Source organism: Dendrobates tinctorius, unplaced genomic scaffold, assembly GCF_039654945.1.
Source record: "Dendrobates tinctorius isolate UK_male_01 unplaced genomic scaffold, ASM3965494v1 ptg000126l, whole genome shotgun sequence".
In the NCBI taxonomy this organism is placed as follows: Eukaryota; Metazoa; Chordata; class Amphibia; order Anura; family Dendrobatidae; genus Dendrobates; species Dendrobates tinctorius.
The window spans coordinates 4,479,251-4,501,998 of record NW_027361794.1 but is presented as its reverse complement, the minus strand read 5'-3'; the positions used below and the strand labels follow the sequence as shown (position 1 = coordinate 4,501,998).

The window sequence follows — 22,748 nt, the reverse complement described above, 5'->3', positions numbered from 1 at the left end:
ATATCCCTGAGACAAGCAGAACTTGTGAAAATCATGGGGAATTTCCCCTTCCGTTGGAAATCTGGAGCTATTCAATATTTGGGTGTTCAAATTCCTACCGCCATGACTGACCTTTACAAATTAAACTATTTGCCCCTCCTAGAATCGACTCAAACGTTTGAGAGAATACGGACGAAAGAATATCTCGTGGTTTGGCGAGATGAATTCGTTTAAGATGGATGTTCTTCCCAGGTTTTTATACCTGTTCCAGGCGGTCCCGATTGTTCCGCCGTAGGCATTCTTCCAGACCATTAGATCTGCATTGACCCGCTTTATTTGGCAGACTTCTAAGCCCCGTTTAAAGTACACCATTCTGACAACACCGAAGTCCAGAGGCGGTGCGGGCCTCCCTGACTTCAAACTCTACCATAGGGCCTCCTTACTTGCACATCTATTCGATTGGCAATTCGGCCACCGTTAGAAGCAATGGGTTCATCTAGAACAGACATCCTTTAATATCCCTCTGCGACACTTCCCATGGATTCGAAGCTATGACTAATGCAAATGACTGAGGGATCCACAGGCTTTCTGGCACGAGAGACCCTATGGTTTTGGAACTGCATGAAAATTAAAAAGACATTGATTAGCGCCCTGAACCCGTTGGCACCAATTTTTGGTAACCCAGACTTTCCTCCTGGTTGTTTTATAGACTAATTTTTGGGTTGGCATATCAGTACTGACTTACGCCTGGGTCAGGTTTTGGTGGGAGGAGATATTCCATCTTTGGAGACCCTACAGGAACAGTTTCCCACTAAGACGCTCTCCTGGATGGAATACAATCAGCTGAGGTCGTTTATCCGGAGACACACGGGTGACCGCACTTCTCGCCCCCCCACGACACGATTGGAAGATTTACTACAGTAGCAGGACCCTCCCTCTCATCTGATTTCTCTCTTATACAAGGAATTCCATGGCGGGGATTCGGAAGCGGTCCCGAGTTACATGCGGGCATGGGAAGAAGAGATGGGATGTAAATTTTCTGCTGAGGACCTTGACAAAGCTTACCTTTTCACACACAAAATGTCCCCGGCTGGGGGCGCACAGGAGAAAAATTTTAAGATACTGACCAGATGGTATCTGTCCCCCGTCAGACTAAAGTCTATTTTTCTGTCGGTAGATGACACCTGTTGGCGGTGTGGAACCGAGAGAGGCACACTATTTCATATATGGTGGCAGTGCCCCGCTATACGACCCTTCTGGAAGAGGGTGTTCTTGGCTTATCATAGAATTTCTGGAGAATATGTTCCCCCTTCCCCGCAAATTGTCATCCTCTCGATCCTCCCGGGTCCCATATCCACTTAGAAGCGGAGCCTCCTCCGGTTTTGTATTACCGCGGCATGCATGGTAATCCCAAGCCATTGGCGCACGGCAATACCGCCAACTATGGCGGAATGGGTGTCGGAATTCGGAGACATCTTCCGTATGGAAGAACTGAAGGCTGAATTGGAAGGGGACAACACCTGCGTGATCTGCGTGTGGCAACCTTGGATCTTGTTCAAGGAAACTACTGGACTATCTCAGCTGGTCGACGAGGCTTCGTAGAGGTCGACTCGGAGGACTGGTGTTTGTTTCCCTCCCCCCACCTTTTTTTTTTTTTTTTTTTTTTACTATTACCCCCTAAGTGTCCCACCCTAATTTCCTTCGTGCTCTTTCCCCTTCCTTTTCTGTCTTTTTATCCTTCTTCTGAAATACACCTTTGCTGATACATGTAAGGATGTCGTTGTGTATGTCTGTAACTATTGTCAGCTTACGCTGGTCCAACTATACTACCAATATGCCAGATGATATCTGGGGAGGAATGACAGCTCTCAAGCCTGTTCCAATGCATATAAGTAAGAAATGTATAATGCATGTTTATATAGATAGGTCTATCAACCTATAATGCCTTCTCTTGGTCTGATTCTGGTAGATGGTAGTGCACATGAATATAAAGTTATAAACCAACATTCAACTCATTGAAACGTCGCGAGCACTTGTCACAGAAGATGGGTTGGTTTTATACGAGACTGTTTATTCTGCATCCTTGTACAGCTGGGTGTATAATGTTTGCTGCCTTGTATGTTACCTTTGTCTATTGTTTTTCAATAAAATAGATTTAACAATAAATAGAAATGGTTAATTAGGGACCAAGAATGTTTATAGTAAGTGGAGAACCTTAGATTGTCGGTGGTCACTAAAGAGTTTTGATACTGAGAAAGTAAAATAAAATATGAAGGAGTATACAGTAGCACTTTGAACTGGTAATGAACCTTAGCAACGGTTGCTACCTACAGCACTTAATAGGATAGCGAATGCATAGTTATTAGATAAGATATTAGTTTAAATAAATTGTGTTAAGCAACGTTCAAGTCACAAGTGCCTCCCATATTGGCAAGTTGTATTTCTTATTGTTTATCAGTTATCACGCATCAAAAATTTGTATGTTCCATTAATACCTTTGTTTTCTCACTTGTTTACAACCCGCAGATGTGCTGTGGTTAACGGGGGGGGGGGGGGGGGGCAGGGGTATGTGGCGCCCCTGAGGGTTCAGTCGCCAGAGGGACTGCACCGCCTCATGAGATGTAGTATCCTACTGCTCAGGTAAGATGGGGACACCTGACCAGACTCCGGCACAGACACCTTAGAACAGCAAAAGCACCCTTTATGGCAGCTGCTTTGGTTCATGAAGGGTGCTGGGAGGTGGGTGGAGCTTAGCTTGCCCTAAGAAGGGAAAGCTGACAGGAAGTTAGAGCAGTTCCCCTGAGGGGGAAGGAGAGAGAGGATGTAGATGCAGCAGCCTCCTCTGAGCTGGAGCTGCTGGCAAGGAAAGAGACAGGAAAGATCAGTTCTTCAGAAGGAAAGATAGAAAAGGACGGAACATAAGGAGGAGGGAACTGGGATTGGAGCTAGAGCAGAGTCCTTCCCTAAGTTTAATGCGCCAAAGGCCGGGCGCCGGTATCCGAGGCTGTGTGTGATACTAATGACCCTACAGCAGAAACCAGAGGAATAGAAGTTGTGACCACTTTATTCCCACCTAAGACTCGACGACACCGCAGCAACATGTGTGAGCCAGGACACGATTGTAAGGAGTCCCCGAAGTTGGCTACAGCTGCCTGTCATGTGAGTGGAGTTCTAAGTAACAGCAAGAAAGAGGAACTTGAGTGCAATTCATAACTACAAGTACTTCAGATTAGCACTAGTAAGGAGACGTTCAAAAAAGGCACATTTGGAAGGGAGTGCTGGAAGGGTGTGCTCCATCTGCCTGGGAGTTGGCTGAGCGCCTGACCTGGAGGACACAGCACTGAAGAGAGCACCAGTCTATGCCAGAAACGTGAGTAAAGCATTGGAACTGCATTCAGCTGTGTCATTGCCTTCTTCCTGCGTCAACCCCTTCAGCACTGCTACATCTCTGTGCCTAAACACTACACCATCTACCTCAACATCTACTACTGCTGCCCTGGGACTTCAGCTCTGCCTGTAGAGAGCTATTACATCTCTGCTGCACCCCACCATCTGTCCCAGAGGATCTGCACTGCAGCACTGGTCCCTTTCTGACCAGATACCACAGGTGGCGCCACAAACCTATCCATACATAAACTTTATTCATTCCACCTATTTTACATGGACACCCAGGGCCACGGACCGGCTCATTGCCACCGCGACACATCCCTTTTGAGACACTGGCCCGGTACCGATTAAGTGAGGACTACCCCACTTGCCCTGGGGGTGCTCTAGGTGGATCCTCCAAGTTGTAAACTTTCTACAGAAAAGGTTTTTCTCAATTTCATAAAGTAAGTTGAACATTTTCAGATGGCGGAGAATGTTATGTTCTAGCAGCAAAATAGTGATCACACAATTGAAATACGGCTGGACTAAACGGCTGATAAAGCAGCCACAGCCGATGACTGAGAAGAATCAGACTCATCTGCATTTAGTGGTTACTACTCACCTGGGTAGTCATATGTAGGAATCTCCTCTTCACACAGCTCATCACCCCTCAGATATGTCTCTGTAGGATTAATATGGGTCATATTTTCATCCTGAAACAAATATTGTATAAGTCACAAACAGATGGAGAAGTCACATAGAATCCTAGAATGTTAGAGTTGGAAGGGACCTCAAGGGTCATCGTGTCGAAGCCACTGCTCAATGCATGATTCACTAAAGCATCTCAGACAGATGTCTGACCAGCCTCTATTTAAAGACTGGTAATGCGACACAGGAATATTTTTACGGCTGGTTTATACAAACATGGCATAAAACAAGTGCAGGGTTCAATAACACAAAAGTGGCCTTTTCTGGCAAAGCGGGAAAACAAAAGATTGTACAGTATAGTCCATTTGCTTCCTGCCTCCAGATCCACAGACCAAGAAAAAACCTCATTGGACAGACATTTAACTTGTCGAATCACACCCTTTGGGAGGAAATATGGTGAGTGGCCATCCCGCCCTCTCTTACAGCCACTCATAAAAAGAGCCCAACACTGTCATAGTGATTTAACTCCTCTCAGCATATAACATGCTGGAGCCAAACTTTTTGTGTTTTCACATCACGATAGATAGCAATCTTGGTGATACATATCTTCCCCTCCCTTACATTGCCAGTGACCCTATCACATCTTCCATTGAAGAACTCACCACCTCTTGTAACAGCCTGTTCCTCTTATTAATCACCCTGTCAACGTTGTTTCTAATATCTAATCTGTATCTTCTCCCTTTCAGTTTCATTCCATTGCTTCTTGTGTTTCCATGTGCAAATGAGAATAATATGTAGACATCTACTAAGTCTCCTCTTAAACTTCTTTTGTGCAAACTAAATATTCCCAGATCCATTAGACGTTCCTCGTAGCACATACTTTGCAGTCCATCCCACCTCCTGGTTGCCCTTCTCTGAATTTGCTCCAGTATTTCAATGCCTTTTTTAAAATGTGGTGCCCAGAACTGAACAAAGTATTACAAAAAAGGGCTGACCACGGATGAGTAGAGGGGTACAATTACTTCATGGGATGTGTGCTTCTCTTAGTACATTCTAGAACTGCATTTGCCTTTTTTGCTGCTGTATCACACTGTTGAATCATGTAAACCCTAGTTTTTTTTGTTTGTTTGTTTTTTTTACACACATGCTGTTGCCTTGTTCTTTTCATCCCATTCTGTAGCTGTAATTTTTGTTTTTCTTGCTCAGATGTAGAATCTTCCTCTTTTTCCCCTGTTAAATACCATTCCACTAGTCACTGCCCATTGTTCAAGCTTATCTAGATACTTTGAAATCCTCTCTCTGTCTTCTCTAGTATTAGCTATCCTTCATAGCTAATTTCGAAGTATTCACTTGGTACGTCACTCAGCTTTCCACACAGACTTCTTACCAATTCTCCTAGTATTCACTCGGTATGTCTTTCAACTAACCCCTGCATTACCCCAGTTTTATTTATGACCTTGTTTACTTTGGCTTGATCATATGCATCTGGTCCCTTCTTGTCTGACCAAGATGAGCACAGACCACTCCTCTCTGCTTCACACCTGAATTCCACTTTGTATCACATATATTGCATAGCACAAGTCTTTAGACTTTAGTCTGCAGTGTGTATCCTATAAGTGTGTATCTTACAAGTGTGATATGAATTAATTCAGAATTGAACCAGAAGGGAACTGAAGGTAACTGAATAGTCACTGTAAACAATGTTTGTTTGTTTTCACTCTGACCCCTATAATCCTTCACTTTCTGCTAACCCCCCTATTCCTTACACCAAGTAAGGAACTGTTCATCTCTTCTTCAATCCTCCCCATCCATCTCACCTCTTCCTCAGATCTGTTTCTCAACATACAATCATCTGTCTCCAAACACAGACAGCGCCCTCATGCCCTCTCCTGCTCCCACCTGCTACCATTCTCTTTGATCCTCCTCACTGCCGGCGATATCTCTCCAAATCCTGGTCCTCCTCACCACATTTCCACAGTCATTTCTACCTCCCATCCACATTCTATCACAACTTTCCGTAACCTCTCCAACCTCATACCCATTCGCCCGGCCCCAGCTTCCCCAGTCCCACTAACAGGACCTCTGTGGAATGCTCGCTCTTTCTGCGACAAACTTTCCTACATCCATGATATCATTATGAACAAACTTTCCTTCCTCGCCATCACCGAAACCTGGCACACCCCCACTGACACAGCCTCTCCTGCTGCTCTCGTATGGTGGATTCCAGCTCTCTCACACCCCCACCACAGCAGCAAGCAAGATGGAGGAGTTGGTTTTCTCCTGTCAGATAACTTCTCCTTCACCCCAATCCCACCATCTGTTACACGCTCTTCCTTTGAGGTGAACTCTGTGTGCATCTATTCCCCCTCCAACTAGCTGTCATTTACCACCCCCCAGGGCCAGCCACCACCTTCTTTGACCACTTCACCATCTACATTTCCACTATCATCTTGAGCAACTTTAATATCCCCATTGACACTTCCCTCTCAGCTGCCACTAAACGTCTATCCCTCACTTCCACCTTCAGCCTCACTCAATGGTCTTCTGCAGCCGCTCACAAAGATGGCCACACACTGGACCTCATCTTCATCCATCTCTGCTCCCTATCTAGCCTCTCTAACTCACCTCTTCCTGACCACAACCTACTTGCATTCTCTTCCCTCTCTTCTCCAGGTCCACAATCCCCACCCCACAAACTTGTATTAGGAATCTGGGTTCTATGCTGCCTGTGCGGGAATCCAGATTCTCACATTTGTCTCCAGAGGCAAAGTCCTTTTTTCCAACTTCTGAGCATGCCCATGGGACGAGCTCCCATTGGAGTTCAGGAGTCAGGTGCTCAGGTCCTGCTCCTGATTCCATTGGCTTAGCTCAGGGCTCTGGAGATTTCTGGCAGGTCCCGTATGAAATGGTAAGACAGGATGTTGAGAAGGCTGAACTTTTAAATTCCTATTTTGCATCTGTTTTCTCTCAGAAAGGAAATGCAACATCAACTGTTATTCACTGTCCTATTAAGGGAATAGAAGAATCCAGGATATCTATAAACAGAAAGATAGTGAGGAAACACTTAGCTAACCTAAATGAATTCAAGTCTCCAGGTCCAGATGAATTACACCCCAGAGTACTGAAGGAGATAGCAGAAGAAATTTTTGAACCCCTCTCCATAATCTTTGAAAATTCTTGGAGAACAGGAGAAGTGCCAGAAGACTGGAGAAGAGCAAATGTTGTTCCTATCTTCAAAAAGGGGAAGAAGGTGGACCCAGGCAACTATAGGCCGGTGAGTCTGACTTCTATACCAGGAAAGATCTTTGAACAAATTATTAAACAACATGTATGTCAATACCTGGATAAGAATAAAGTGATTAAACAGAGTCAGCATGGGTTTCTAACTAATAAGTCATGTCAGACTAACTTAATTTCCTTCTATGACGGTATCACTGATTGGGTGGATCAAGGAAATGCTGTAGATATAGTATATCTTGACTTCAGCAAAGCATTTGACAAAGTCTCTCATACAATCCTTATTGAAAAAATGACTAAGTATGGCATGGACAAGGCAACTGTTAGGTGGATTCATAACTGGCTTAGTGATCGGACCCAAAGAGTGGTCGTAAATGGCTGCACATCCAGTTGGAAGAATGTCTCAAGTGGGGTACCACAGGGCTCTGTCCTGGGCCCTGTATTGTTCAACATCTTTATCAACGATTTAGATGAAGGAATTGAGGGTAAACTGATTAAATTTGCTGATGACACAAAGCTAGGAGGGATAGCTAATACTAGAGAAGAGAGAGAGAGGATTCAAAAAGATTTAAATAAACTGGAGAAGTGGGCAGCAACTAACAGAATGGTTTTTAACAGGGAGAAATGCAAAGTACTACATCTGGGCAATAAAAATGAAAAAAGCATATATAGAATGGGAGGAATAGGGCTAAGTGACAGCACATGTGAAAAAGACTTGGGTATACTAATAGATCACAGACTGAATATGAGTCAACAGTGTGATGCAGCAGCAAAAAAGGCAAATGCAGTTCTAGGATGTATTAACAGAAGCATACAGTCTAGATCACGTGAAGTCATTATTTCCCTCTACTCCTCTTTGGTCAGACCTCATCTGGAATATTGTGTCCAGTTTTGGGCACAACATTTTAAAAAAGACATCAACAAACTGGAGCAAGTTCAGAAAAGAGCGACCAGAATGGTGACCGGTCTGCAAACCCTGTCTTATGAGGAAAGGTTGCAGGATTTGGGAATGTTTAGTTTGCAAAAGAGAAGACTGAGAGGAGACTTAATAGCTGTCTACAAATATCTAAAGGGCTGTCACATTGTAGAAGGATCAACTTTATTCTCATTTGCACAAGGAAAGACTAGAAGCAATGGGATGAAACTGAATGGGAAGAGACACAGATTAGATATTAGAAAAAACTTTTTGACAGTTAGAGTGATCAATGAGTGGAACAGGCTGCCACGAGAAGTGGTGAGTTCTCCTTCAATGGAAGTCTTCAAACAGAGGCTGGACAGACATCTGACTGGGATGATTTAGCGAATCCTGCTTTGAGCAGGGGGTTGGACCAGATGGCCCAGGAGGTCCCTTCCAACTCTACGATTCTATGATTCTATGCTATAAAAAGTGCGCATGGCCGCTATGCCATGCGCTAGTATTTCATACTGCTGCTGTATGTATGGTGACGGATGCTTGGACTGGTGACTGACTTATTAAGAAACCCCTTCCCTCTGACATTACGATTGTGTGAGTGATTGGGCAGCCGCCAGCGCGCTCCAGCTATTCCTGTCTCAGCAGCTAGTATCCTGCATAGCGCCAGCGATATTGCGGTGTCTCCTCTTTGGCTCCGTTCACACCGCTCTGCGATTGCAGTTTCTCGAACGTTCGCAGTTGCGACGCCTCGCACCTCTTTTCATGGTAGGTCTAGTTCGGAGTAGTTCGGAGTGTTAAGGCTACTCCTGTGACCCTGTAATACCGTGTCTTTATCGCTGTTGTTCTGTGACTTAAACAGACACAGTGTTTTTGTGTGCTTTAAGTTTGCAGCTCAGTGTCCTCAATAGAGCTTGCTTCTATGCACTCTGGGTGCAGTTAACCCCATGCACATTAACGCCACAGGGCTCTGCCTCTCTAGCAGCGGTTATATCACCTGCCGCACGGTGGACCCCGAGTGGCGAAGGCACTTTATTTTTTTAGTGCCTTCCGCCACTCCTAACAACTTGCACATCCTTGCAGAAATCTTGATCTATACTCAGTCTGAATCCCTCCTCCCTCTTATAGACACAAGTTCCCTACACAATACGGATGTAGCTGCTGCTATATATAACACAACAATAGCTGTAGCTTTGGAATCAGTTGCCCCTCTCACACATACTAAAGCTCGCAAAATCAACAGACAACTTTGGCACACCAGCCTGACCAAAGAACTGAGGTGAGCTTCCAGGGCTGCTGAGCAGAGATGGAAAAGATCCCACTCCAATGGAGGATTTCATCGCATTCAAACAGTCCCTCACTACTTTCAAGAACACAATCGCTGCAGAAAAACAAACCTATTTCTCATCTCTCATATCCTTCCTGTCTCACAACCCTAAAAAGTTATTTAACACCTTTAATTCTCGCCTCCGTCCCTCAGCACCCCCTCCCTCTCCACTCATCTCAGCTGAAGACTCATTTTTCAAGCAGAAGATTGATAACATCATAGACAGTGGTCGACAACCCCCAGAGCCCTTCCTCCTAACTGTCCAGCCTTCATCCTCCAAAACCAACTTCTCCACCATTACAGAAGATAGACTCTCCACTCTACTCTCATGATCACATCTCACCACCTGTGCACTTGACCCAGTCACATCCCACTTCATCCCAAACCTCACCACACAGTCTTCATCCCAACCCATCCCAATTAGTGGAAACCAATAAATGAAGACTTAATAGCAGCTGAACTGCATCACTTGCGCTCCATATGACCGGTCTACTTTACTTTTATCCTGTCTGATCCTCTCTTGAGGTACCCGGCCGGAGATGCAGCGGACCATGCTCATTGTATCTACTCCCATCGCCAGCCTGGCGTTCCCTTTGAAGCAGCCTACCTGACTGTCTACATTCATCCCAACCCTACCCATCTCTTCAACCTATCACTAACAACTGGCGTTTTCCCCCTCAAGCTTTAAACATGCCTCAAATCACACCTATCCTCGAAAAGCCCTCTCTCTTGACCCATCCTCTATATCTAGCTATCGCCCTATATCACTTCCCCCCTAAACCTCAAAACTACTGGAACACGTCCATCTTGAACTGTCCTCTCACCTCTCTTCTTGCTCCCTCTTTGACCACTTGCAATCTGGTTTCGGGCCACACCACTCCACTGAAGCTGCCTTAACTAAGGTCACCAATGACCTATTAACCGCAAAGGCCAAGCAACACTACTCTGTCCTCCTCCTCCTGAACCTGTCATCTGCCTTTGCACCATTCCCTAGTACTACAGACCCTCTCATCTCTTGATATCACAGATTTGGCCCTATCTTTGATCGCGTCACGCCTAAAAGACCAGACATTCAGCATTTCTCACTCGCTCGCCGCCTCACCGCGCCCCCTATCCGTTGAAGTCCCACAAGGTTCAGTCCTAGGGCCTCTGCTTTTCTCCATTTACATCTTCGGCCTCGGACAGCTCATAGAATCTCACGGCTTTCAGTATCACCTCTATGTTGATGACACACAGATCTACATCTCTGGACCAGATATCACCTCCCTACTAACCAAAATCCCTCAATGTCTGCCTGCTATTTCATCCTTCTCCACTAGATTTCTAAAACTTAATATGGACAAACAGAATTCATCATCTTTTCCCCCATCTCACGTGACCCCCCCCCCATGGGCCTATCCATTAAAGTAAACGGATACACACTCTCTCCAGTCCCACAAGTTCGCTGCCTTGGGGTTATCACTGATCTCTCTTTCAAACCACATACCGAAGCCCTTTCCACTTCCTGTTGACTTCAACTCAAAAATATTTCACGGATCTGTACATTCCTCAACCAAGAATCTGCAAAAACCCTAGACCATGCCCTCATCATCTCCAGCCTTGACTACTGCAACCTCCTGCTCTGTGGCCTCCCCCCTAACACCCCTCCAATCTATTCTAAACTCTGCTGCCCGACAGGGCGTGGCATGGAGTGAGATGTGAGCAGACGTGTGCTCATCCAGTTCCTGCACAGTATCTAGCCAGGACATACTTTGTGACACTTAGAAACACTTCATTATCTCCCTACTGTGAAGATCAAAGTGCGGTGACCCTGCTACATCCTCTGGAACGCTCCTATTTCATCCATGACAGGCAAAAAAGTCCTCAGAAAGAATGCCAGGAATCCGGACAGGACGGGCCAAGATGGCTCTCATGCTGCTGGTGAGGTGGAGGAGGGGTCGGCCTGAGATGAGAGCAGGAAGAAGGATGCTGTGAGTAGATTACAGCATTTTGCCAGGAGCACAGGAGGGCACCAGACTCAAAAGGAAGGTGGAGGAGGAGGAGATGTGTGCACATCACAGAGGTATGAGAAGGGAGAGGAGGAAACTGAGCAGGGGGAGGTGGACAATGATGAAAGTGAAGATGAGATTCAGAGTGGCTCTCAGGGAAGTGACACAGGACATGGCGAGGTGAATGCAGAGTTGCTGAGGGGAAAGAAGGGAGAACTGTTATTGCCGGAGGAGCCGACCTTAAAAGATGTTTTTCGCGCCATAACTCACTGTGACTCCTCTATCAGCAACATGGTGACACAGCTAGGCAACATCCAAGCTAACGTGACTAAAATGCAGCACACTATGCATGTGGTGAGAGTGGGAGAAGTTGAAAAAAAGAGTCAGCTCTGCGGAGGACTATATAGCAGGAGCTGAGAAGGAACATAAACAAATGGCAATGACCCTTACTGCTGTCCAGGCCAAAGTGGATGACTTGGAAAACAGGTCCCGGCGCAATAACTTGAGGTTGGTTGGCGTTCCGGAAAAAGTTGAGGGCAATACCCCTACAGAATTCTTTGAGAAATGGCTCTTGGAAAAGATGGGTGCTGATAAATTGTCACGGTTCTATGCCATTGAACGAGCTCACAGGGCTCCCACGCGTCCCCTCCCCCCTGGACGTCCACTACGGACTGTAATAGCTAAAGTGCTCCATTACCGGGACAGAGATACCATTTTGAGGCTTGCTAGAGATCACTCAGACCTTGTGATTAAGGGTTCTGCAATTTCCATTTTTCCAGACTATTCTATTGAAGTGTAAAAGCAGAGAGCCAGGTTTATTGATATCAAGAAAAGGTTACAAGAAATTGGTGTGAAATACTCCATGTTAAACCCTGCCAAGCTGCAGATCGTAACTGCAAATAAAGTTCAATTTTTCTCTGATGCCAAGGATGCTCTCAGATGGCTGGACTGTAATGAGAAACAACAACGGTTGGAAAAGGAGAAAGTCTCTGCAGACTGAAGGTTTCATGAACTGAGCGTCTTTTTACCTAATTGCCACTTACAGTGGCTTCCTGGGAGGTTCCTTTGTGACGATATACTATGTTCTTTTTTGTTCACAAGTTTAAGACATAGTGGATCCTTGTATTGGAGGATCTGATGCGGGAGTGGATATGGCGAGGTTAAGATCGGATAAGGATAATATACGCCCATTTTTCTTTTTTCCAATACGGGAAAAGATATCTGGCTTTCTTTGTTACAATTTTTTTTTGCTCTAGGGATAGTTGTTGGGGGAGGGGGGGTGGAGGGTAATGGGGATGGATTATGTCATGCACAAGTCTGAGTATCAATGTTGGGTGATGTAAAAATTCTGAGCTGGAATGTTAGAGGCCTTGCAGCTGATGTTAAAAAAAACAAGCAATTTTTCAGTTTTTGCGAGCTGCGAAACCAGCTATAATATGCTTGCAGGAGACTCATATGGTCCCAGACAGGATTCACACCCTGAATGGGCGTTGGATACAAGTGAGCTATCATGCTACGTACTCTGTCTATTCGAGGGGAGTAAGTAAGTATCTTGATATGTAAGGGAACGAAGTTTGAAAAGCTCAACGTGATCATTGACCCAGAGGGGCAGTACATGCGTCTATTATGCAAACTTAGCGGTAGGCCTATACTGCTCATATCTGTGTATGTTCCGCCACGGTATAACAATACACTGTTTTTGAAAATACTTGAAATTATTGCGGGCTTCCCTGGAGTCCCGTACTTGGTGGTGGGGGATCTCAACAATGTACCTGACTCTCATTGAGATAGAGGTAGGGGAGAGGAAATGAAACCAGGGGGGTAACTGTACTCTATTTGGTGCTTTGTTGAGAGAAACATCTATGATTGATCTCTGGAGGGTCCGAAAACCCTGGGGTGCGTAGATTCTCGTGCTTCTCAGCGACTTTTTCTTCTTTGTCAAGGATCGATTTGGCGTTGGGGGACAACCAGATGTTAAGACTTGCGACAGATGTGGGATATTTGACTAGAATGGTGTCTGATCATTCTCCTGTGTATGTCGTACTTGGTGAGCAGGGTGAGATAAAGAATAACAAACCCCCTTGGCGACTAAACCCCTTCTGGCTGCATATAATTGATAAACGAGGTGATCTAGAGAAAGAGCTCCAAGAGTTCTTCAAGGTTAATAGTGGTACGGCCCATGAGGGAGTTGCTTGGGAGGCCATGAAAGCTTTCTTTAGGGGGCTTTGTATTAAAGGAATATCTAGGGTTCAGACGAATACTAAGCAGGAGGATTAATGGGTATTCAGGGAACTGAGAGAGGCGGAGGAGGCACTGACCTTGAACCCATCCACTCAGGCGGAGGAGAGGCTTAAAAAGGCTCAGGTTGCAATAAATGCGCTCTCCTTACGGATGGCGGAACGAAAAAAGATGTTCCAAACTATGCAATACTTTGAAGAAGGAGAGAGAGCCTGTCATCTCCTGGCCCAAGTAGCTGCTGCACAGAGAGACAATGCTTATATAATTGCCTTGAGGGGAGACGATGGGCAGGAGGTTAGAGATACTACGGGCATACTAGAGGTGATGGAGGGTTTTTATATTAATTTGTATAGATCACAGGCACATCCGACAGATACAGAGATTAGTGATTTCTTGGTCAGAGCTGAGCTTCTCAGATTGTCTGCAGAGAATCAGCAATTATTGGATAGACCGTTTAGCTTGGAGGAGCTGGAGATAGCATTGGCCTCTATGGCTAATGAAAAGGCTCCAGGGATGGATGGCTTGCCTGGTGAAGTAAACAAAAAATATGGGAAATTTTTGCTACCCGTTTTGCTGGAAGTATATAAGGCAGGGATGGATAGAGGTGAACTTCCACGGTCCATGCGGGAGGCAATTATTGTTGCGCTCCCTCAGAAAGGCAAGGACCCTACTGACCCGGCCTCGTATCGCCCAATCTCACTACTAACGACGGATGCAAAACTTCTGGCTAAAATGATGGCTAACCGTCTTAATAAAGTTACAACATCTATGGTGCATGGGGATCAGGTAGGCTTTATGCCTAACAAGTCCACAGTGACGAATTTGAGGAGACTTTTTATTAATATGCAAGTGAAGGCGGATAGTGATGGGCATAGAGCGATCTTGTCGTTGGACGCGGCCAAAGCATTCGATAGCGTAGAATGGAAATACTTGTGGGCTACGTTGCAGCACATGGGCTTTGGGGAAGTGTTTATGTGACACCCCAGAGTCCGGATGTCACAGTGACATTACCTCCCTCTAATGGGTAAAGTCATGTTTGGAGGCAGAAAGGGACCCCCATGCCAGGTAATAGATTAAATCAAAATTTCCTGCTGCAGGTCAGAAAAGGGAGATGCCTTATAAATTCTGGCCAGCAGAGGGGGTTGGTGAGTCAGCTAGAAATCAGCTGAGGGAGTTGTCATGGAAACGAAACAGCTGTGAGGAAAAATGATGACAGTTACAACGTGAGGACGTGAGGTAAAGAGATCTTTCTGGAAGATCCTGTCAGATGAACACAGCTGATCTGTGAAGAGGGAAAGGACAAGAGCAGAGACTGAGAGACTCTAGGGAAGCTAAAATACTGCATATAGTAGACCCCCCTGAGTGAAGCGCTAATAAAGAAAAAAGGGACATCAGAGTCCTAGGCTGACAGGAGCTGTACACCCTGATAGCCGAATCTGAAAGTACAGGGGATTGTAAATTCCTGTGCACACGTCAGTGGATAAGGAGTCCGAGGCCGACGGTGAGAAGGACGGTACCCGTGGAATAGGCTCACGCTGACAGCCTTACAGGTAAGTGAAACCATCACGAATAGAGGGTCGCAGCATAGTTATATACAGCGGAGACCAACACACATAGCGCAGAAAGGACAGTCCTATATCCCCACCTGGCAAGGTGGATCCCCTGAATGCCTCCAGGCGAGCCGGACTCATTCCATCACCTGTATGCGGTACTCCGGACTGCAACCTATTACCAGTAAAAGGTAAGGAAACTGCACCTCTCTGTGTCTCTCTCATTTATCTGCACCCCAACGTTTACAGCCACTTTTACTATTTATTTAACATCTTTGCCCTGGGACTACAGCCCTACCTGTGGAGGGCTACAACATCATAGCTGCGCCCAACATCCATCCCAGAGAAGCAACACACGCAGCGCCGGTCACCTCTGACTAGAATACCACAGGTGGCGTCACGCATTTCACCATCCAATAACTTTAATCTTCATTTTTACCAGATAAATACCACACAACTTTCCCCTATTACTGGACGCCTCTGGGCCACGGACCGGGTCGCCGCCGCCGTGACACCGTCCCCCATGGAAGTCGACGGGCCCGGTACCGAGTATCCCCAGGCCCCGCGGGGCGCTCCATTTATCAAATGGGTTCAGTTGCTATATACTCCTAAGGCCAAGGTACGTGTAAATGGGCAAATGTCTGAGGGGTTTTCCTTGTTTAGAGGCACACGACAGGGATGCAATAGAGCCACTGGCAGCGGTAATTAGAAGGGACCAAAATATTGTAGGATTTAAATATGGGATACATGAGGAAAAAGGCACGTTATGCTGATGACATGTTGCTATTTTTGGGAGATGCGGAAGGTTCCTTGGGGAGGGTGATGAGGGTTTTAGACGAATATGCCGGTATATCTGATATCTGCATTACCGTAATTGGGATAAGTCCGTTTTGTTGCCGCTGGGTGGTGAGACTCTTGTAGGAGATCAGCCAACTCCGGTTCAAGTGGTTACAGAATTCACTTACTTGGGCATTAGGGTGTCAAATATTGAAGATTATGAAAGACTTAATTTGAACCCGCTGCTAGGTAAATTTAAACAGAAAATTACAGCATGGAGGAAATTAAATTTAACAATGGCTGGGCGTGCTAACTTAATAAAGATGATACTTATGCCTCAGCTTTTGTATGTGCTACACAATGCACCGGTTTGGCTGCCTCATAATAGATTTTATAAAATTAACGCCATTTTCCGTGATTTGATTTGAAAAGGAGGTCGAGCTCGTATTAAGTTGGAACTGTTGCAACGTCCAAAAGATGATGGAGGTTTGGCGGTTCCCAACCCATGGCTGTATTATATTGGGTTCCAATGCCAGAATTTGATAGGATGGGGGGGGGGATCATGATGTTATAAGCTCAGTGGGGAAGGTTATTTCTCATGTGGTAGGGAGGGGCCCGCTGCTGGCTGCTCTGGAGGCTGGTAAATTTCGTCTGAATCCTAAAACTTTGGCGTTGCATGAAAAACTGTTGAAAAAAAAAAAATAAAGCTATGGAGGGATATAGGGGAATACACGAGATACACAGCCATTTGGTTTGACCCCCGGCTGACCGAACTGTTAAGTCTACGGAATTTTGGACAGTGGAGAAGAATAGGTATATGGTATGTGTCGCAGTTGCTAGATGGTGAGACATTTAAAACATTTGAAACACTTAGTATGCTCCAAAGGGAACTCTTCCCTATGTTTTACCAGTATCTGCAGCTGCGACACGCATTCTCTAGACAGTGGAGAAGGTCACCAATAGTGATACAGAATGACAGTATGTTGAATATGCTTGGCCCCTCCAGAGGGGTACTAGTGGTCTTATATCGATAATTTACAGGGGATTGCTGGGTACGTTTTTGGATAGACACCCATTGATGGCTAGATCCAAATGGACAAGGGATTTAGGAGACATATCGGATAAGCAGTGGGAGTCGGTTTTACAATATGTCCCTAGAATATCTATAAGTGAATCTGGGAGGGTGTCAGTTATACACTATACATAGGGTATATAGGACACCTGTGTGGATGAAAAAGGCTGGACTAAGGGCAGACCCTGGATGTCCGAGATATACGATGGATGAAGCTGATATTTTTCATATGCTATGGTCTTGTCCAAGATTACAGGCATTTTGGATTAGGGTCCTGGATTTGGTGGAAAGAGTGACGGAAGCAAATATTACTCGAGATCCATTGACGTGCATTTTAGAACATGTAGAGGAGGTGGCGTCGGATGAATGGGGTAGGCTAGCAATAGCCAGATTGCTTTATGTTGCAAGGAAGACTATCAGATTGCCCTGGTTAGATGAAAATCCTCCTACTAGGAAGGAATTTGTAAATAGAGTTAATTTTGTAATCCTTATGGAGCAAAGCGTATATATGAAAAGAGGCAAGATGAACCACTACGAGAATATCTGGGGGGGCTGGTTGGACTTTCCTAAATTGGCTTCTGCAGAACTCGTCAAAAACAGGTTATTAGGGTTATAAAAAAAGTGTTCAACCTTGTAATGCATGGATAAGGATTGTAGATGCGTGACTGGGGGGGGGGGGGGGGGATGTGTCCGGTGTATCTGCATTTATTAAAAAATGGGAAAAGTATTATAATTTGTACTCTAATGTATACTTATGTATGTAATACGATCATGTATGCTTTCTTGAATAAAAAGTATTTGATTTATAAAAAACAAAAACAAAAAAAAACAAAAACACACAACTCTGCTGCCCGACTAATCCACCTGTCCGCCCACTATTCCTCGGCCTCTCCCCTCTGTCAATCCCTGCACTGTTGTCTCCCCATAACCCAAAGATTGCAGTTGACAACCCTAACCATGACATACAAATCCACCGGCAACCTGAGTCCTCCATACATCTGTGACCTAGTCTCCAGGCACTTACCTGCACGCAACCTCCGATCCTCACAAGATCTCCACCTGTACTCCCCTCTTATCTCCTCTTCCCACAATCGCAGACAAGATTTCTCCCAAGCATCCCCCCTACCATGGAAACCTTCAAAATGAACCTGAAGACCTACCTCTTACAACAAGACCTACTGTTCCATAGTCGCTGTTAATGGCGACTATGTTGTAATTACAGTAAACCGGCCCCAAGCCGTCTCCTTACAGTAGCTACGGTATGTTGGCATTGTATATATATATCTTTCCTCACTACCCATATACTGCTACTTATTTATCAGGACATCACTACCTGTGCCAAGTTTATATTTAGATTTGTCACGGATTGGGGATCCTACCTGTGCACCACAATTAGAGTTGTGCCATCGGTTTGCTCTTACTAGTTACCCCTTACGCTGAGCACACTCATCTGGGGAATGTCATCACTTACATTCTCGTATAATGCAGAAGAAACATCCAGCATTATAAGGCTGGTTTCACATTAGCGTTAAAACAACGCTGCGCACTGCGTCAGTAAGCCCCGCCCCGATCCGGCTCCCTGCCCGCCCCATCCGGGATCACCGCCTACTATCGCATTTGCACGCATGCGATCGGCGCACCCTATCTTTAGCATAGGGTGCGCAGATCATGCGCTGCCAGTGTGAAAGTAGCGTGCTGCGCACTTTTGACGGTGCGCCGTGCGCGCCGAAATGCAACATGCTGCATTTTTCTGATAAAGTTGACATAGATAGATAGGTCACTTCACCTGAGACTTCGGTTATTTCTGCCCTGAGCTTAGGTATTAGGAACAAAAGTAACTACAGACCCCCTACAGGGTCTCATGCCTTGGAGACATTTATTTCCTTTGTAGATGATACATTCCAAAAACTCAGGGATGACATCAACAAAGGAAATGTACATTTCCCTTCAAATCTGACTCCACTTGATCAGCAGGCCTTAAACATACAGAACGATAAAGACATAATCATCAAGCCTGCAGATAAGGGTGGGACGATTCTGATTCTTGATAAAACAAAGTACCTGGGCGCAATACAACGCCAATTAGGTGACAACTCTGTTTAACAACTACTTCAAGGGGACCCAACCCATGAAGTCGAACACTTGATTCAGGAGACACTAACGAAGTATAAGAATAGAGGGATTCTTGACAATAAGACATGCAAATATTTAATCATACAGTTCCCCATCACCCCGGTCTTCTATGTACTTCCCAAAGTACATAAAAATTTAGACAACCCCCCGGGGAGGCCGATTGTGGCTTCCACGGAATCTGTGTTCTCATCCATCTCAAAATACTTGGAAAAGATCCTGACACCCCTTATAAAACGGGCTACGTCATTTCTCTTGGACACAGGGGCCTTCTTGGATGTAATACATAATTTAGGCCAGATTCCACCCAATGCTATCCTAGTGACGTTTGACATAAAGGACCTATACACATCCATACCACACTTAGAGGGCATCAAATCAGTACGTAGACTGTTGGAACTGTCTGAATATGATCCAGAACAAGTCAATCTCTGTTGTGACCTCCTTTCAATTGTCCTAACAAGGAATTTTTTCCTTTTTGAGGACAATTTTTATTTGCAGATCAAGGGCACCGCTATGGGCTCGAACACAGCACCTCCATATGCTAATTGTTATGTAGCCCATTTTGAGGAAAGTGTAATCTATACAGATGACCTCTTCCGCACACATGCACTGGTGTGGAAGAGGTACATCGACGACATCTTCTGTATCTGGGGGGGCCCACCAGATACGTTAGATTCATTCTTTTCCCTTTTACAGTCATCATGGCCTGGACTTTCCTTCATGATGACACATGACTTGAGACAGATTAATTTTCTGGACACGCTAGTCATCAAAGATGACTTTTGTCATCTTTCTACTGACTTGTATACCAAGCCAACCGATCGTAACAGTCTACTTCACTACGGGAGTTTTCATCGTACCAGGATGAAAAACTCCATACCAAAATCACAAATGAAAAGGCCTACAAAGAATAGGGTCTGATACTGTGACCCAAGAGAAACGCATAACAGAGATGCGGTCAAAATTCTCAGAAAGGGGGTATCCCCCAAATGTATTGAACACCATAGATCTGTCTATTCCTCCACGACCAAAAATGGGCAATCGCATTCTTTTTGTCCATGACTTTCATCCCTTTGCCTATCGTCTTCATACCAGCATACGTCGACACTGGCACATCCTCAGGACAGCTCATCAAATATTAGGGAATTCAGCGAACCATTCCTCCCGTTTCAGGAGGCCACGTAATCTACGTGATCTTCTGATTAGAGCAGATGTGGGCTCCTCTCGCCCGTCTAAACAACGTATTCTCATGAACCCCAAATACGGTACCTTCCCCTGCCTACAGTGTACACAATGTAATAATGTCCAGAAGGGTAGTTTTTTTCCACCATCCCCACACAGGCAAGCAATACAACATAAAAGAATACTACACATGTAACACGTTTTTTGTCGTGTATCTAATTAAATGCCCGTGTGGTTTACTATACGTGGGAGAGACTACACAACCTATACGGGATCGAATTTCGAAACATAAATCCACCATCAGGTGTAAAAATTTACTTCTGTCGATCCCTTTTCATTTTGTCACTACAGGCCATTCGATTGCTCAATTAAAATACCAAGTCATCGAGCAAGTCCAACTTCCACGTGGGGGGGGGTAATCGTATTAATCTCCTAAAAAGGAGAGAGGCATATTGGATCCATGAACTTAACACATTGGCACCGAAGGGGTTAAACAGAGAATACGATGTCCAGTCATTTCTTAGGTCTTAACTCAATTTTCTATTTCAGGCGTGTAAGTTTCCATGAGCGGTCTGTGATGTAACATCAATTCAATTCATGATACTAATTGGATGCATTTTTTATTGCAGAATCAACCACACTGAAAATTATGAAGTCACCAATTTCGGAAAGTCACTATGCACCCTCGTGGCACCGCCTGACTTCTACACGTCTGATCCCACAGCGGTTTAACAGTGATATCCACTCACTCTCCATTATCACCACTTAGTTATTATGCAGACTTGCACAGGAGTGGTAAACATTCCCCTCCCCTCCTTAGGAGGCGGAGCGCATTCTCTCTCCCCTGCCAGCATTTTCCGGCTAGTGGAACGCACCTGGGTGACGCTGGAGCGCACGCTGGACGATTACCGGTGACGCACTTGCTCCCACCCACCCTCCCTCTTCCTTACACAAATACACTGCCGATCTCACTTCATTCAGCACTCGTGACTCGCGGCAGATGCCGTGCCCATGCTATTTCCTGCACCGTGCACCTCCCAAGGGTAAGATACTCCAGATACTTCTAATTTTTGCTTCTATGATAAGCATCCACTTCATATTTATGCTGTTAATGGTGACTATGTTGTAATTACAGTAAACAGTCCCCAAGCCGTCTTCTTACAGTAGCTACAGTATGTTGGCATTGTATATATCTTTCCTCACTACCCATATACTGCTACTTATTTATCATGACGTCACCACCTCTCTCTTACCCATAGAATTCTCTTTTTTGCCCTGACAATAGGAACCATAGTGATTTTTAGGGGTATGTGCCTCTCATTAACCATTTCTTGCACTTTAGATTGTTGCATCTCCGTGTCTAAAATAGTATGCTACTAGCCACGTTTTTTGCATATATATCATGGAAACCACACCTGATACCCAGACTTAATGATGTGTTGTACAACCTTTGTCTATATTTGATTTATTTAATATATTAAACTAACAGCCATAATGGTTTCTGAATATGAATCATGTCAATTACACTCTGTATTTTGGCTTAACTATGTGTTGTACAACATTTGTATATACCTGATTTATTTGATACTTATATCCACTTTTTATTTTTAGTACATTGATGAAGGTCATATAGACCGAAACGTCACTGTATGTACTGTACCTTATTAAACCACCATTTGCATTTGATTCCACGTGCATGTGCCAAGTTTATATTTAGAAAACCCTAACCATGACATACAAAGCCACCCACAACCTGAGTCCTCCATACATCTGTGACCTCGTCTCCAGGCACTTACCTGCACGCAACCTCCGATCCTCACAAGATCTCCTCTTCCCACAATCGCATACAAGATTTCTCCTGCGCATCCCCTCTACTCTGGAACTCTCTACCACAACATATCAGACTCTCGCCTACCATGGAAACCTTCAAAATGAACCTGAAGACCTACCTCTTCCAACAAGCCTACAACTTGCAGTAACCACCGATCCACCAAATCACTGCACAACCAGCTCTCCCCTCGCCTACTGTATCCTAACCCATCCCTTGTAGATTGTGAGCCCTCACGGGCAGGGTCCTCTCTCATCCTGTACCAGTCGTGACTTGTATTGTTTAAGATTACTGTACTTGTATGTATTATGTATACACCTCCTCACATATAAAGCACCATGGAATAAATGGCGCTATAATAAATAATAGTAATGATAGCTTTGTATTGTCTGCAAATTTAGTTTACCTTCAGTTCCCTTATCTAGATCATTTATAAAAATGTTGAACACTGGGGTCACGACAAAGCCTTGTGGTACTCCATTTGAAATACTCTTCCAATTGGATGTCCAACCA

At 45.0% G+C, this 22,748-nt stretch overlaps 1 protein-coding gene across 1 annotated transcript in view; it reads right to left on the bottom strand.

Annotated features, from left to right (window-relative positions):
• The window catches only part of LOC141047267 (uncharacterized), a 123,462-nt gene that overhangs the window by 85,701 nt on the left and 15,013 nt on the right, over positions 1–22,748 (bottom strand). The window contains 1 exon segment of the mRNA XM_073542274.1: positions 3,968–4,058. Within this exon segment, the coding sequence (XP_073398375.1) occupies positions 3,968–4,058 (91 nt within the window).